Genomic DNA, 15,644 nt, shown 5'->3' on the forward strand with positions numbered 1-15,644 from the left:
ATATCCTTACAATGCAGAATGAAGAGTAGAAGATAGAAAGAGAGTGCGGGGTGATGCTTTTTTTTTTTTTTTTTTTTTTTTTTTTTTTTTTTCACTGGTTAAGGACTACTATCAACAGCTGCTAATGGAAAGTTTACTGATGGATTTGACCATGGCGTATGATATGGCCCAATAGGTAGTAAAGCGAAATAATCACCTCAAAGAGGTGCAAAGCGATGTGCAAATGCATGTGCATATTCTGCCAGTAACGGCCAGAGATAAAAATACCATCTCGATGGCACTTCCTTGCGCGCCCAAAGAAAAAAAAAAAAAAAACTATTTTTGTTTTAAGATTGCTCTACTACAGTGTAAAAATATTCTGCTAACAATGTATCGTTTGAATGGGATAATCTATTTTAAAATGAATATTCTGAGCTTGAGGAACTCAGCCTTCTACAAGGAGCTTTTCAACATCATCTGCAGTGTGTACTAGGATCGTAGCTGGGGAGTCATACCCGTTCCTAGGGTCCTCAATTACTTCGCACATACGGCGGTATGCATCTACAAATAGTTTTAGATTCTGTGTGCTGATGGTCTTGGCCAGTCTAGATGATACAATCTTGGATAGCCTTGATGTCAGATCCACATTGGCAGAGCCTAAAAAGTAGCCTAACCTTGAAAGTACTGCAGATATGGATGCCGCATCCATATTAGGTACTGATGAGAGGGGTACCTATTTGGCACAAAAAAATACAGCATTGGCATGGTGATATTTTCAAAAAGGAAAAATAGCCTACCAAATCTTATAAAAAGATTACCTTTTCATCCTTCGTTTCCATAGCCTGAATAAGTGGCGCAAGACCAGATTGCTTGAGCAATACGATATGCTAAAGGCACGAAAAAATACCATAGAAAAGCGTGTCTATGATCAGACTTGGGTTCTGAGGAACAAATGCCTTATACACTGCAGATAATTATTACATACCTGCTCAACAACAACAATATCAACATATTCTTGAATTTGTTTTTCAAGCTCTTCGACTTTATGTTTCGTGAACGGATATATAAGAGCCGTCTGGACATAGTGCAGGCAATTCATCATGAAAATAGCTCGATTGAAGGTATTTTGGTTTGCTGCACCGATCTCACAGGCTTGGAAGAGCGGATCAACAATAGCGCCCAAGATCGGAGCAAAGTCCTGGTTTCCTTCATCTGCTTGTACGAATGATGTATCAAACGACTTCATTATTTCTTTCAATTGCAACACAATCTCCTTAACAGCCGAAGTGGGCCCTAAATCGGCTCCCGGCGTTTCTGGCCGTCTCAAAAGATCTGCTGACTGTTTACCAATAGCCTCATAAAATACCTGCATGGATGATTGCGAGATATCATGGAGTGTCTTGGACAACGTTGCTTCTGAGCCAATGGCTTTGTCAATCGTCGACGAATAGAACTTGATAAGGTTTGAGATTCTGAAGGCTTGAATGGCGTTGGCCTGCGATATAAGAACCTGTTCTACTCGAGACTATATATTTTATTCCGATATTTTCGTGTTAAGACCGATGAACTGTCATTAATACTTGCAATGCCCCGAACGTATTATCGAAATATAACCAAGTCATACCTTCAACGGCCTAGCAGTTCCTTCTAAATTTTTATCGAGTAGAGAATCTATAATCTCAGTATCAGACATATCGCTCTCAGCAAGTCGAAGTGGGCTGGGCTTGGGTAATTTGATCTCTATTTGTCCTCGATCCTTGTTTCGTTTCTCGCTACTCAGCAAGCTCTCCAAGAATTCGCGTTCACTTGCCACTGTTTGATGAATCCATGCCAACATATCTCCAATGTAACGCAGCGGGTCATGAGCATGCAGCTCGATGGGTCGGGGTGTGCCTCCTGGCCCTCCCCTTGTTAAAGCGTCAATAAAAGCTCTGAGGATGGCATTGCGACGGACATGGACCAGCTCCTCCATTATCAGTCTATTTTTAAGAGCATAAGTTCCGTTCGAAGTATGAGTTAACATCCTTGACCATTGTTTTTGGGTCTATCCCTTGTATTGCGCGGAATAAAAAGGAAATAAGGCAAGCTTACTTAAAAAAGTGGTCATTTTGCTTCAGTGCCTGGGTGGCCCTCTTAGTCACTTCCCGTACTTCCATCATCCCGTCAGGTCGAGTCATGTTTTTGCATTCATTTTGCATCCAGCGATATAATTTTTCATAAGAGATGCTACGGTATGTGCGCATGGATTCCATGATTTCTAGACTAGATATTAAGTTCCATAAACTGAATGTTAGGTACGAAATCTCATCAATCGCTGCTTAAATCTCGATCCTTATAGCGGAATTCAACTAACCCTGCTCTCTGGTGCTCTGTGATTAAGAGTGCATTGCAGTCTTCATGGATATTTTCTAAGTGCTCGAGTGCATTAAAGAATGAAGGAGTCACATCCATAGCTGTTGAACAAAGAATTGTAATTTCTGACTCTGATAACGTGAACCGCTCCAGAAAAGCCTCCATGATTGTCTGTCGCACCTGGCATATTTTACTATTGTCGAATCAATCATTGGAAATTGGGATGGATAATGTATTAGAAACGAGAGTATAGAATCTATGTATGATCTTATATAGCCTAATCACCTTTTTTTATAACCTTTGTTCTCTCAAGGCATCTGTTTGCTCTAAAAGTGCCTCAGTCTTGTCATTTGCCAAGTTGAGTCTATCCTGCATTTCTTGACAAAGCGAGTTCATTGCGTTCATCTCTGCCTCTAACTCCAAGAATTGCTAGTATTTTTTTTTTTTTTTTTTTCAGGAACACACAGATTGCTCGGCCATGTTAATCAGGAGAGCAAAAAAAAAAGGCGACTAAGGATATAGCTGAGATGATGCACTAGCACCGTTTTCATTCCAGTTTTCACTCTTCGTTTCATTACCATATTGACCTTCTCCAATTCATACATGAACTCATAGTTGACTTCAGTGCCTCTTCGTTCGATGTCACCTCTGAGGTTGTGTCGCGCGTTTACCGCGTTGACCGAGTAGAAATCAGACAAAGCCACGAGCGATGTCCTGAGTTTTGGGTCATCAAGCGAGGACGAGAGCAGCTTTGCCAGCTTGGCGCCCAATGGATTTGCATTCATAATAGTTCTTTTCTCCTTGACAGGTGTGAAAGACGAATGGTTACTTTTTAAAAAAAAAAGTCACTTTATTTAGATGCATACTAAATTTTCTTTTTGACAGAACCTTCGTTCAAACTCATCACAAACGATATCGGGTGCAAGCCTAATAATCAAGCAGCAGAACAGATGATACATGTGAGAATGCATTAGCATAAGCTTAAATAAAATAGATTTTTGTCATACGGATCTATCTTATCACATAATATTGATAGTAGAATGTGAAAGCGTGAATTTGTCTTGAAAATCAATAACGAAGATCTGAAATATGAAGAAGTGATGGGGATGTGGAGAAAGATGGAAGCTTTTACAGATTTGCATCACTCTAATGTACAATGCTCCTCACCGTCAAAGGTCAAGCATGATTGCAGACTGATCTTTAACCGCAGCGTGGATTTATCTTATTGGAGTATAGCACAAGTCTCTCAAAATACGTTAGAGGCGTAGCTTTCTATCTCGAATAGTGTATGACGTTTAGTGTGAACTGAATGATTGTCATCGTCCAAGGATAATTTCCATCCTTGTGTTGGCTGAATATATAGAAGTTGCTGTAAGTAGAGCAGATAGCCACGGACGATGTTAGCTATGTTGTGGCTATCACATCTCTGTACATAAATGCGCTGCACTTGGAGCAATAAAGCTAGTGGATAGTAATCTGTCCCACTTGGAGGAATATTATTCATTCAGGCTGACAACTATGTAACCAAGCCGATTTGACCCGAAAGAAAAAATAAAAGTGGAGCGCATATATATACTGTTCAGATGAAGTATCTGACACCGGTAGCTGAAAACTGTTCAATGTACTGGCCAATAGCACTCTGGCAAGTGCGCTTGTTCTTCAAAGTATGGCAAATGACTTCTTGAAGGCAGATCTTAATTTTGGACCTCAATTGGGGCTTATCAATCAGTATTCTGTTTAGATTGCCATTAGCAGTTCCGATATCAAGAACTTAGTTCGGTGTTCATACTGCATAGCCCTGGTCAAGCCATTTTTATCCATTTCGTCCACCGTTTTTCGTGGCTTTGTCGCCTTTTCCTTCTGCTTCTTTTGCTCGCTAGCAAGAGCATCTGCGTTAGAGTTGTTTTTTGCTCTTTCTACTGTATTGCTTTTTGACCTCTGGAGGAGCATGCTCGAGTTTTCGGGAGTCTTGAATGAATACCGCTCTCGACACTTATACTTCGTTCCTGCGGCAGAAGGAGGCTATTAGAAAGGAACTCGACCGATAGAGCGAAAGGTATTGAACGTATCTGAGCACTTGTTCTTCTGGAATGCAATGTCCATGTAAAGGTTGCAAAAGTGGGCTAGAACAACGGAAATGCAGGGGAAAAGGGATAAAGAGCTAGTACATTACCACGCCACCTTCTATTCAAACCAAGTACAGGAGTCTGAAGTGAAGCTGACAGGCATTTGCTTTGCTGTTGATCCACGGAAATCCGTATAGTGTCTTCAAAGTGCCTGTCAGCTACTCTGTTTCTCTTCACTTCATTGTCTCACAAGGGTCTTATACAATGCTCTTGGGGTATTTTTTTTCTTTTTTTAAAAAAGAGGGACTTTAATATGATATCCAAACTTTTAGACTTTTTTTTATAGTATGCCATTAATTTATCCATCCTTCTTCCTGGCAATTTCGTAGTTAGGGATGTTTCCAAGTCGGGCTGCCAGTTGCTCACTATGCACAGTACTGTTAGCTGAACCCGTGTAATGCTCAGGGTGGCAAGTACATTTGTAAGCTTATACACCAGAATCACTGTCTCGAGGCACAATAACTTCGAGCTGGCAACCAGTCACAATAGCGACGTTTACTTGGAATTAACATTCTTGAGTAAGTCAGTTCTTGCTCCACAGGTGCTTCGCGAACAAATCTCATGCTTCCTTCGATCAGTGAAAGGCTTTACCTATAATGCCTTTGTAATGGTCAAGAATTGTTTCTTTCAGATCCGACGCTTGCTTCCCACGCGTCAATCTGGCTCGTCGAGCCCTTCTTAAGCGTCTATCAATGCCTTGGCTCGCACCTTCTCTCAGTGTATATGAGTAAGCCTTTTTCCCTCACAGAGGTCGCCACCGAGATAGTGGGCAAGGTTCCCAGGCGTTCTATACCTCCCAGCCCTCTTTCCAGGATCTTGTAGGCTGTATCTAGGGAATGATTGGAGTATGCCCTTCGAATTATGGGAACTAAGGTTCCCGGGATATCGAGTCTGGTATAGGTGCTGTGGCTCAAGGAGTTGGAAGGGTTAAAGGTCGAGCAGGCTGATGCGTGGTAGTGAAGAGTCGTCTCGTAGCCTTCTTTAGAAGAAGAGTCCGAGGGCCCTCGATTCCCATTACTAAAAGGTAGTATAGGTAAGGACGTAATGTGAAAAATATCAATGGGACTATTAAGGGAAGGAAAAGTGAATAAAAGAAATTGGCGTAGGGTTAAACAGAAAAAAGAAATAAGAACCCTATACGCAGCGGTTTTCACGTTCTTTTTTTCCCCACTGATGTGAACCGATCGGATCGATGGCGCCAGTGGTACACTAGAGGCCGCAAAATATACTGGTAGATCATTGTTCGTCCTTCTTTCTCTTCTGCTCTGCTCACAAGTGTTCAACATGCGCCCCTTGACGATTGAAAGTTTCTATCAGACAATTAGATGGATGAAGCAGTAAGAATAAGATGTAGGCCCACAAAGAACTATTTATTCAAAAGATGGGATGTATGAGATCCATGTTTGTTGGACGTTTGCATAAAGGGGCCATTACGATAAGGTGTTTAGCGGGCCCGGTGATCAAAAGCTTTTCATTAGAGGTATTCTCCTCAAATGGATTCAAACTCTGCCAGGACGTTCATCACAAGCTCGATGCGGCCCTTTGCCGCCACTGCTGCATTTTATATTGAGTACTATGAATCTCATGAGAGCGACCTCATCTCCATCCTATTGTTTATTTTTTATGCTCTAAACGATTGCTTGAGAAGCACCTGCATTCAAGGCAAATCTGTATATATGGAGTTCTATGCAATGTCCGCCTCCACAAGTCTATCCATATCATATGCTGCAATGCACTCAAGCAAAATTTTGCGTTGAACAACCTCTACGCGCTTGCCTAGAGATTGTCCCAGTTCACGCATCGCCTTCACCTCCGTTTTAAGCTTTCTACTGCTAATAACTCCTTCTCCTGCTTGATCAAAGACGATAAGATGTCGCACAGTATTATTGTCGTTTCCATTTTCTGATGGTGGCGGCAATGTAGTGGCAGCTATCGACTTTGCAAACCGCATATCACGAAGAAAGAGTTGAGGCACAACTCTTCCTCCACCTGCACGAATCATGAGCTCAATTTCATCTCTAGTGGGGTTACCGAATTGTCCAGAGAGCTGCATTTCGCAGCCGGCGAACAATGGAGGATCCTATTCAAACGCAATAAAATAAAATAGAAATAACGGCAATTGATAAACTCGGTTGAACAAAAAAGCTGCATAAAGGGCTATCAGAACATAAACTTACCCCCTTGAGTTTACTTGCCCGTGATTTCTGCGGTGCATTCGTTCCATACTCATTATTGTGGATCTGGTATCCGGTTTCGTCGACCCAATATCCAGCATTCATGGATGCAATAATCCCTACAGGAAAGTAAAAAAGAGTATATGTAAGGGAGACTGGTAATGTCTCATTACGTCCTCAAACAAATTTAAAAAAATCCTACATTCAAATCGGAGAACCCAGGATGCCCGCAAAACACCCAGAAAGAATTTGACAGTCCTGCCACTACCACTTTCGCTTTGTGCTTGAGCTAGGGTGATGGTAGCGCAATTACCCAGGAAATAAGGTGTAAAGTCAGCAGTTGTAATAAATGGTAAAGCTTTGTCTTTGTCTTTTTCCATTTCCTCAATATTGCATACTCCAGCACAGACATACATGTATCCATTACAACGTGTGTTGCTGGAGTTAAAAGACCATCAATAACTTTGGTCTTTAAGGCTTTGGCTGTATTCTCCATTTGTTGCTGGCCGAAATCAAATTGTTAGTGACCTAGCATTCTGCCTACATGGAGCCAGAACAAAGGCATGTCTTACTATTCTAAGAGGTACCTTTTTTTGAGCCGACATAAAGGTCGCACATAGCTCAAAGTTTGTCTCTCTAGAAGGCACTTCTTGCGTTGGCATGCAGTCCAAGGCCGTCTCTTCTAGCACAGGTCGTTTCGGCTCTGGTTTTATCATGGAATTGCTTTGTCTTGATCCGAATGAAAATGAATGCGAGTTATCGTCATCTACCTCCTGCTTCACTTTTGATAACGGCTCTTGATTTTGAGGGTGATGTTGCTGATAGTGGTGAAGCGGTTGTGGCCCTTTTTGAATTAGTGAGCTCGACACGGATGCTATAGTCGCTTGCACTGATGGCGAGGGAGTATCCATCTGTTCTAACACTTCCTTGTTAAGAGGAGTCAGTAAAACTAAAGACAGCATCCTCTCAGCCAACTGGGCTGCTTGCTCCGGGGAAATTGAATCGAGATCAACATCGAAGGAATCAAGTTTCATATCCACGGTACTTTCTGAGCGGTGTGGTATTATTTCTGCCATCGGTTCGATTGTAGGCTCGACGGTGTTTGCGCCTTCTATATTTTCCGTATTAGCATTATGCGTTTCTGATTGTTTTTGTGGTTGCGGCACAGCGTTATCAGACCTCTCACTTTTTTCTGGATATGGAAACAGTTGTGACAGATTATCCAGAGGAGCGGCGTCATATTTTCTTGGAGCCTGTGAAAGAGCTAGTAAGGTGATCATGTGGTCAACATTAAGAGTACAAATCATACATTAATTTTTGGTGGCAAATCCGTTCAACGAAAAAAGTATGTCAAAATTACAGAATCCATCCTCATGTTCAAAGGCGGCCTTGAGCTGCATGAAACTCTCAATCAGACGCTCCAGGTGCTCAACTTTATTGAGACTCCTTTTAGTAATATGGGTATTACAGAGCGGACATCCATCCTTACGATCCAGCGCACGCAGGATGCATTCACGACAAAACGTGTGGTTGCAACCGGTCGACATAGGTTGCTCTATTGTTCCTAGACTACCAATAGCAGCAAATGAAGATACAATACATAAAAGATTAGTACTATCCAGGCAGGGAATTGTATTCTTAGAAAGTAGGTGGTTGAGAGTATGAAATGCATCACACCAGATGGGACATTTGAATTCTTCTTGCATTCGACGAAGGATTTCATAAATGTTGTCTGGTAAAATCTCTTTCTCCTTATTCTCTTTTTGGTGCTGTTTGTGCTCTTCATCATAATTAATGTTGTTGTTGCCTTGAAACGTGATCCGGCTGAGGCGTTTTTCGTCTGCTGCATCCATTGTGGGTCTCATGAATGCATGGCTGCGATGAAAAGACAGGAGGAAAAATGTGCTACCAGGGGATATGTGACAGTGATGATGTGTTGCCACCATTTTTTTCTTTTTTTTTCTTTTTTTTTTTTTTTTGTTATCAACAACATTCCTCTTGCTCCAAAACTAATGTTACCATGAACTACCATGGCGCATCACATCCAAGCATTAATCACTCATCAATGCCTACAAAACAACCTTCAACATTCGAAGACAACGTGATTAACAATAGTGTCAAATCAGCCTTAAAAGAAGAAGCAGAGACAAATGCCGATACAGCCAGTGATCTACTGGCAGCGATCCTAGTCCTCTACAAAGATACTATGATCAACTCGCCCTCAGTGCTGCATCCTCCATTGCCTTTGAGAATCTTTAGGGATTACTTGGATACACATCCTTCGTATGCAGAGCAACAGGTCTCCCAAGGCGTCACAGACTTGGAGAAGAAATCAGCGAAGGTTGCCAAGTCATGGATTAGTTCACAAGAAGCATTTTTGCCCGTCAACTTGCTATTTTATGCCATCATTAATCTGACACGACCTGGGTCTTCTTTTACAGAATCGATTGAGGTATTGTTGCGCTCACTGGCATTTCATTAAAGGATCAAACAAACTATAGACTGCTGATATATTTGCACTTCCTAAAATATACTCCGAATCATTATCAGTTTAATGCCAAAGCAGTATTCAATGTCGTTATTGCATCCATAGCACAGGGATCTCAGGCCCGGGACTGTGTGCAGCTCCTTGTGCTTTGTATGCACCTTAAAGATACAAAGGATTGCTGTAAGCTTTAGTCATTTCATTATAATATAATGCAATAGCTGTTGCAGATCGAGATCCAGTTATGACTAATTTTCATATTTCCTTTTATAAAGACCCTCTGCGTACCTTGGCTAGTATGGTTTGTCTTGATATCATATGCGCAATGTCGCTGCCTATCCATGCACGAACCTCAGCCTTACGTCTTGTCCTTGGTCCTGCAGACTTTGTTTTGTATCATCTGGAAACACGGATTCGTCTTTCGGAAATAATTTCACATCTTGTAATGGATGTATAAAAGAAATTGCTCGCCTTGATTTTTATATTTTTACTTTTTTGGTGTGCTGACATCATATTCTCTATAGTTTGAGGAAGACTGTTATGAGGATATAGAGTTCAGGACAATTGTAGTCAGACTGGCTCGAAAATTTAGATTGACGTCTCCATCCTCAGCCCTTGAGCAGGTCAAGATTAGACTCTATCATTACCTAGAACTCGTTGTAGCTGATCCTATACAATACTGCCAAGAGCAAAGGATGTTTGCGGTACGACTTCCTTCCTACTCTATGATTTAACATACTAGCATTGTTTTCTTAGAAAGCTGTCAAAATGAAGTCTGATTTTATTTTTTTTATCTGTTCAATGTGTGCGGATCAAACAATAGTATTTGCCAAAAGCTCAATGGAACGACGCTCTAAACCAAGACTTGATTTTTTATCTCTTCATTACCGAATACAGGCCTCAAATGCTTTTATTTTTAGAAGCTCTCCGAGCCGCAGGAATTGTTACTGTAATGTTTGAGCCAACACCTATTCAGAGTGCTATTCTTGGTGAACAAAGGTTCGACAGTTACTCCATGACCCTGTTACACTCTCTTTATCTTCAGTTATCGAAGGTTTTTAATGATGCCCGTCAAACGAGCCTACCAAATATGTCTGATACGACGAATGATCAAATACATAACCTGGCAGTAATTGTCACATTAAAGCAACTCGAACCAACATCCAGCATCAAATTGGGTCTATCCAAATCTTCTAGTATTGTCAGTAGGGCGATAGAACATACAGAGAAGCATGTTCTTTCGGACAACATTTCCCAACTTCTTAATTTTGTCAAACGACTGTTGCAGGTCAGTAGCGTCGCTCCAATCCAATTTATGTCTAGGATACTTTGGATGACAGCAGTCAGCATGGGAGCACTTAGTCTTCTTCGTGAGCACTGTCAGTCAATTGGCCCCAAGGTACTTTACTCAGCGATATAAAGAAGAAAGAAAGTCGACATGGTTTACTTGAGCTTTTATTTTTATTTTTTTTTTTTTATAATAAACCAGTCACAAGTTTATGAGGCAACGGCACTCTGTCTGGACATTTTCCTATGCACTCTCCTGCACAGGGATGGACCACGGTGCTCTTCAATTCTGCCACCCGATATAGAGGATTCAAATTTCGAGAATTTCAAGCAAGATGTCAACCTTGCTTTATTCTTATTTGCAACGCTTTTGCCAGCGGACGACCCATCAACATGGCGTTGCTGTCTGGTTTTCAATGATGATGGCTCTGCGGAGTTCGGTTCGAAAAATGGTCATCCCGAGCCCAATCTTCTGGCGGACTTTTTACTTCAACTGTTTGAGTATTTGATCTCAATTCTGGAAAAATTAGTCCATCAACAGCATCAACATCAGCAACAGTCAGAATTTTCATTTACAGCAATATTGGCCGGGGTATTATTTGAGATCTTATCACTTCAAATACCTACAACTATCTTGATGCAAGAACCAATTCGAATTATCAAAGTGCTTGATGATATTTTAGACTTGCAGAATAACTCTACTTTGGTCACATTACCAGCCTGGCACAAACTATTTAGTTCGAACGATTGCCCACACTTTTTATCAACATTGCTTGCTAGGATCAATACACTACAACGCTTTTTTTAGAACTGTACAATGTGTGTTGTTGTTTTTGTTCTTTTTGTTTTTGTTTATGATGAAAATTTAACTCAACAGCAGAAAGGAAAGCATGAACAGAAAAAAGTATAATGAAGGCCTATTTATCGTGTTTGAACCAAATCATCAATCTTGAGCAACATCTTGACAGTCTCGGCAGCTAACTCGATAGCGCTTGTGGAAACGAGCAAAGGCTGAATGACATTTTCATCCAAGATATTTGTGATAGCTCCCTTTCGGACGTTGATTCCTGCAGTGGTCTCTCCCTGAGCGTGGCGGTTGCGCAATTCTGTGACGATGGCAATGGGATTCAGACCAGCATTCTCTGCCAAGGTAATGGGGATGACCTCCAAAGCTTCAGCAAACGCCTGGAAGCAGTGTGCTTCCATACCACGCAGCGTCTTTGCATACTCTTGGAGCCTCAACGATACCTCTATCTCGGGTGCACCTCCTCCTGCAATTAAGTACTTCTTCTTGACCAAGCATCGAATGACGCATAGAGCGTCATGCAACGAGCGCTCTGCCTCTTCCAAAACAAGCGAATTGGCTCCGTGGCAAAGAATCGAGACTGTCTTGCCTGCATTCTTGACGCCGGTGATCTTGACCACACGTGATCCAGAATCCTGGACCTCGTCAATTAAATCAGCATAACCAAGCTTATCTTCTGTGAATGAATCAATGTCCGCAATGGGCTTACATCCTGTACTCTTGCAAATGAACTCGATCTCGTCTCGTTCTATGTCCTTGACGACCATGATCTTTAGTTTGGCCAAAAAGTGAAGCGAGAGATCGTTGACCGCATCACGGAGGATAGACTTTTGAATAAGAAGGACATTGCATCCAGCTTTCTTAATCTTCTTGACCATATTGAGTAAGTATTGACGCTCTTCCTTTAAAATCTTGTCCATTTGACGGTAATCATTAACAATGATTTGGTTCTCCATCTAGTTGACATTTAAAGAAGAAGACAAAGAGATTAAGTCAGAAACTAAGATCAGTTGATAAAACACAGGGATCAAATAGTGGATATTAGAGACTTACATCGGGCTTCGGAGGGGAAAGCTGGAACTGAATCAAACCAATCTTGGCCTTTTCAATTCTAGTAGGACCTCCAGCAGACTTGACAACATTCTGAGCCAAAACCAAGCCATCAACCAGCTCAGTGTCATCGATGGTTCCTCCCACCTTCTTTACAATACGGATATCTTTCAAATCTACATTGGTGGCAGTGGAAGGTTCAATGACCCTCAGGACAGCGTCGACAGCAATAGGTGCAAACAATCCTGAATATTGAGAGACGATCTTGGAGTTAAGCGAAGTGCTGGCGCTCTTGAGAAGAGACTCACGATCAGAAAGATCAAGTTTTGTAGCCACCCCAGTCAAAAATTCATTTGCCTTGTGCGAAGCTTTCTGAAATGACTCTGCGATGGTGGTAGGGTGGATGCCCTTGTTGAGCATCTTTTGGGCAGCCCCAAGCAGTGATCCTGCTAAAACAACGACTGATGTAGTGCCATCTCCAGCTTCAACATCCTGAGCAGCAGATAAGTCAACCAACTATTAAGGTGCAAGCAGCGGCAAGGAGGTATGACAGAAGATAAATAAATGAATGTTTTCTTAAAAAAAAAAAAAAAAGAAAAAGAAACGCCCTGCTATTACTACTTGCTACTTAATAAGCCACATTACCATCTTAGCAGCTGGGTGGAGAACAGCCATATGTTTCAAGATGGTAGCCCCATCATTGGTGATGATAACCTCACCATTGCTAGTCTTGATCTACATGTTAGTACGCGGAGAGTGCAAAGCAATGTCAATAAACTAATTCACATCATTAAGCTTTAATGATAAGGTGATTGTCTCTAACCATTCGTTACCATCTTATCCATGCCTTTGGGCCCCAAGGAGGTACGGACAGCATCGCTGACAGCTAGATTAGTAGATCGTAAAATCAATCCAGTAAAAAGATTTTAGTCCATAACAATAAAATTTCTTATACGTTGGTTTGTTGAAGAATGAATAGGATATATCGGATAAAAAGGCAGCATATTGCAATCCGTTTGTCGTTTTTCATTTTTTTTTATTTGTGTGCTCATCCTTGCATTATGTCGAACATAAGAATCTGCACATTCAGCTGATTATGACGACGTAATGTTTACTCTGAAGTCATATTGCTGCTACAATAATCTGTAGCTATTCTTAGGAGACAAAACGTATTTGTAGATGTAGTGGACGCGACAGAAGACAAAGGAAATAAAGCGTACCCTTGGCAGCAATAATGTTGCTAAGCCGAACCTCAACTGGCTTGTCTTTATCTTTGAACGATCCACCTCCGGCCTTGGGTGCTTGTGCAACGTCAACCATGGCGATTAATGTGAGTATATAAAAACAATAAAATAAAACAAGAAAAGGGATGAAGGATGGTCGATGAGAAGAGATGGGTTTAGAACGCTAAAGAACGAGATCAAAATCATTGCGAGCATATAGCATAATAGTAGCCTTATCTACGACATCGGATCGCGTGGAAATAGTGATTGGTCAATTCATCTTCAGGAATTAAACTTCTCAGAACATGTCAAAGAGACTGGACAGACTAAGTCATCATTAATTCAAGCAATGTTGCGGGCAATGCAAGAATCACGATAGATGGCGATGCCATAACTGGCATTCCCACCACCCTTGTGTTCAACTTATATTGCTTTTTGTATTTTTCTTAATACAGAGCGGTTAAATGTCATTATTATTTTTATTTTGTGCATCCCACCAAGATGTAGTCTTTGGACACGTTTCCGTCAACACCCTCATCCTGCTTTCGAGTAGGTAGAGGCCATTGGCTTGAATGTGGCCTTTGAGGCCCTGCTCTCAATATTTCTGGGATCATGTCATGAGTCATGTGGGAGAGCCGCAGTGGTATAGGTAAAAGGTTATGGCTGCGACTACTCTTGAGCCAGAGCCCTGATAGCCACTAGGTTATCGTGTCTAAAAAGCCCTTGAATGGTTGAGGACTGAAAGGTTGACGGAAGTCGCCGAGCACTTTACGCTCAGTACTTCTCCATCTTGGACGTCTGTATGACGATGGAAGAGGTTAATCAGGAACCTTAATGACAATGATGGCTCAACATTAATATGTTTTTAGACGCTTTATATGTCGAAAAAAAAAAAAAAAAAAAAAAAAAAAAACGTTCAAGAAAGAAGATAAGCATGGGTAGTCGTTTTTCGTGAAGATGGAGCATTCGAATGTGGCCTAATTATTTAGTAGTATGAGTAAAAGCGATATGAGGAAAGTGTGGCATAATTTGCAAGAGAGAAGTAGAACATTGCTTGATGGCTATTAAAGTCGCGCATATTGTCATTGAGCTCTTCATTAGCGCAGTTACTGAAGCCATTAGCTTTATTGATTAATAATATGGAGTTTTCGACTTTGAGCGAGCAACACCAATTCTTCTCTCGTTTTACGGGTATAGGCATTTATTTGCCTGAGCTGCAAATGAAACAAGGCTGCTTGGAACGACATCCAGGCCATTCGACGGTAGTAAAGCCCTGGGCAGAAACAGTTCAATTCGATTCATTGATTCCAACTGCTTCCGTCTAACGAGAGATACACAAGGCTGTCCAACTATGTACCCGGTGGCTAGTCTTTTCTCCATGATGTCCTAATGCGATTTGACAGATAATAGCGTTCCAGAACCACGTCAAAGCATCCATCAGTGGAATCAAAATACGATCTAGAGAACAATGGTTGATGCAATTTCACGTTAGCCCTGGGTTATCGATGGAATGATGTAACAGCGAACTTCAATTCTTTCGAATTGTCAAGAGCCTCTCTACTTTTCCAGGTCAATATTGCCAAAAATAGCGAACTAGCCTCGAGTGATCAAGGCTTGAATCAGTTTTCCAATGCGAGTTCCTGAACTTCGGTAATAAAAAAAAAAGGTGATCCTTTCATTTATACCTGCCTATGTAGTTGCTTATGTCTACAACATGCTCTGTCAAGTCAGTGTAGGCCTTCATAACAACAGGGCAGATACGCTCAAAAATACCATGGCTCAGATCTCATTTTCTGGTGATCCATTGATGTTTACGCACCATCTTGCTAAAAAGCTAGTATACTTAGCGTATAGATTAATTTAATCAGCCAGTAGCAGTTACAGGATTGCATGTACTTGGGATTGTATATTAATATTCTACTTAGCTAAGGGATATAGGCGACTACGAGGGTATGACAACAAATAGCAATAGAGGTAAATGACTACAGTGAGTGCTCTTTATTGTCCTTCGCGAACTAATGGGTCCGATGTTCCAGGCAAAGACGACGATTACGACCAGCAATATCATTTATATGACGAAAACATGTCGAATAAAATAGACGATGATGAAGAAGGGAGCTTTCAAAGTATGGATCCTTTGTTCCCTCTTCGTATATACCAAAG

General features: G+C 41.3%; 6 protein-coding genes across 6 annotated transcripts; 2 read left to right on the forward strand and 4 right to left on the reverse strand.

The window, feature by feature from the left end:
• Positions 1 to 334: 334 nt before the first annotated feature.
• BCR41DRAFT_325359 (oligomeric Golgi complex subunit 6) lies at positions 335 to 3,154 on the reverse strand. Its single transcript, XM_022021577.1, has 8 exons — positions 2,910 to 3,154; positions 2,630 to 2,760; positions 2,333 to 2,524; positions 2,071 to 2,241; positions 1,604 to 1,958; positions 965 to 1,504; positions 798 to 866; positions 335 to 712 (listed from the first exon to the last, which is right to left on the reverse strand). Exons 1-8 carry the CDS (start codon positions 3,114 to 3,116, stop codon positions 425 to 427), a joined length of 1,953 nt encoding a protein of 650 aa, XP_021878924.1. The 5' UTR covers positions 3,117 to 3,154; the 3' UTR covers positions 335 to 424.
• Positions 3,155 to 6,141: 2,987 nt separating this feature from the next.
• BCR41DRAFT_372689 (hypothetical protein) lies at positions 6,142 to 7,047 on the reverse strand (the record flags this gene model as incomplete). Its single annotated transcript, XM_022026709.1, has 3 exons — positions 6,142 to 6,537; positions 6,635 to 6,750; positions 6,945 to 7,047. 3 exons carry the CDS (start codon positions 7,045 to 7,047, stop codon positions 6,142 to 6,144), a joined length of 615 nt encoding a protein of 204 aa, XP_021878925.1.
• An 894-nt stretch (positions 7,048 to 7,941) lies between these two features.
• BCR41DRAFT_372690 (hypothetical protein) lies at positions 7,942 to 8,484 on the reverse strand (the record flags this gene model as incomplete). The annotated part of the gene is made up of 1 exon (XM_022026710.1): positions 7,942 to 8,484. The coding sequence occupies one exon, from the start codon at positions 8,482 to 8,484 to the stop codon at positions 7,942 to 7,944; it is 543 nt and encodes a 180-aa protein (XP_021878926.1).
• Positions 8,485 to 8,615: 131 nt separating this feature from the next.
• On the forward strand, positions 8,616 to 9,700 carry BCR41DRAFT_133938 (hypothetical protein). The gene is made up of 3 exons (XM_022019503.1): positions 8,616 to 9,083; positions 9,182 to 9,299; positions 9,392 to 9,700. The coding sequence occupies exons 1-3, from the start codon at positions 8,652 to 8,654 to the stop codon at positions 9,571 to 9,573; spliced, it is 732 nt and encodes a 243-aa protein (XP_021878927.1). The 5' UTR covers positions 8,616 to 8,651; the 3' UTR covers positions 9,574 to 9,700.
• On the forward strand, positions 9,701 to 11,268 carry BCR41DRAFT_133939 (hypothetical protein). Its single transcript, XM_022019504.1, has 3 exons — positions 9,701 to 9,820; positions 10,014 to 10,515; positions 10,606 to 11,268. Exons 2-3 carry the CDS (start codon positions 10,021 to 10,023, stop codon positions 11,209 to 11,211), a joined length of 1,101 nt encoding a protein of 366 aa, XP_021878928.1. The 5' UTR covers positions 9,701 to 9,820; positions 10,014 to 10,020; the 3' UTR covers positions 11,212 to 11,268.
• BCR41DRAFT_358239 (T-complex protein 1 subunit delta) lies at positions 11,230 to 13,642 on the reverse strand. Its single transcript, XM_022025011.1, has 5 exons — positions 13,479 to 13,642; positions 13,092 to 13,144; positions 12,904 to 12,993; positions 12,262 to 12,774; positions 11,230 to 12,164 (listed from the first exon to the last, which is right to left on the reverse strand). Exons 1-5 carry the CDS (start codon positions 13,576 to 13,578, stop codon positions 11,325 to 11,327), a joined length of 1,596 nt encoding a protein of 531 aa, XP_021878929.1. The 5' UTR covers positions 13,579 to 13,642; the 3' UTR covers positions 11,230 to 11,324.
• Positions 13,643 to 15,644: the final 2,002 nt, after the last annotated feature.

Source organism: Lobosporangium transversale (genome assembly GCF_002105155.1).
Source record: "Lobosporangium transversale strain NRRL 3116 chromosome Unknown BCR41scaffold_33, whole genome shotgun sequence".
Taxonomy (NCBI): Eukaryota; Fungi; Mortierellomycota; class Mortierellomycetes; order Mortierellales; family Mortierellaceae; genus Lobosporangium; species Lobosporangium transversale.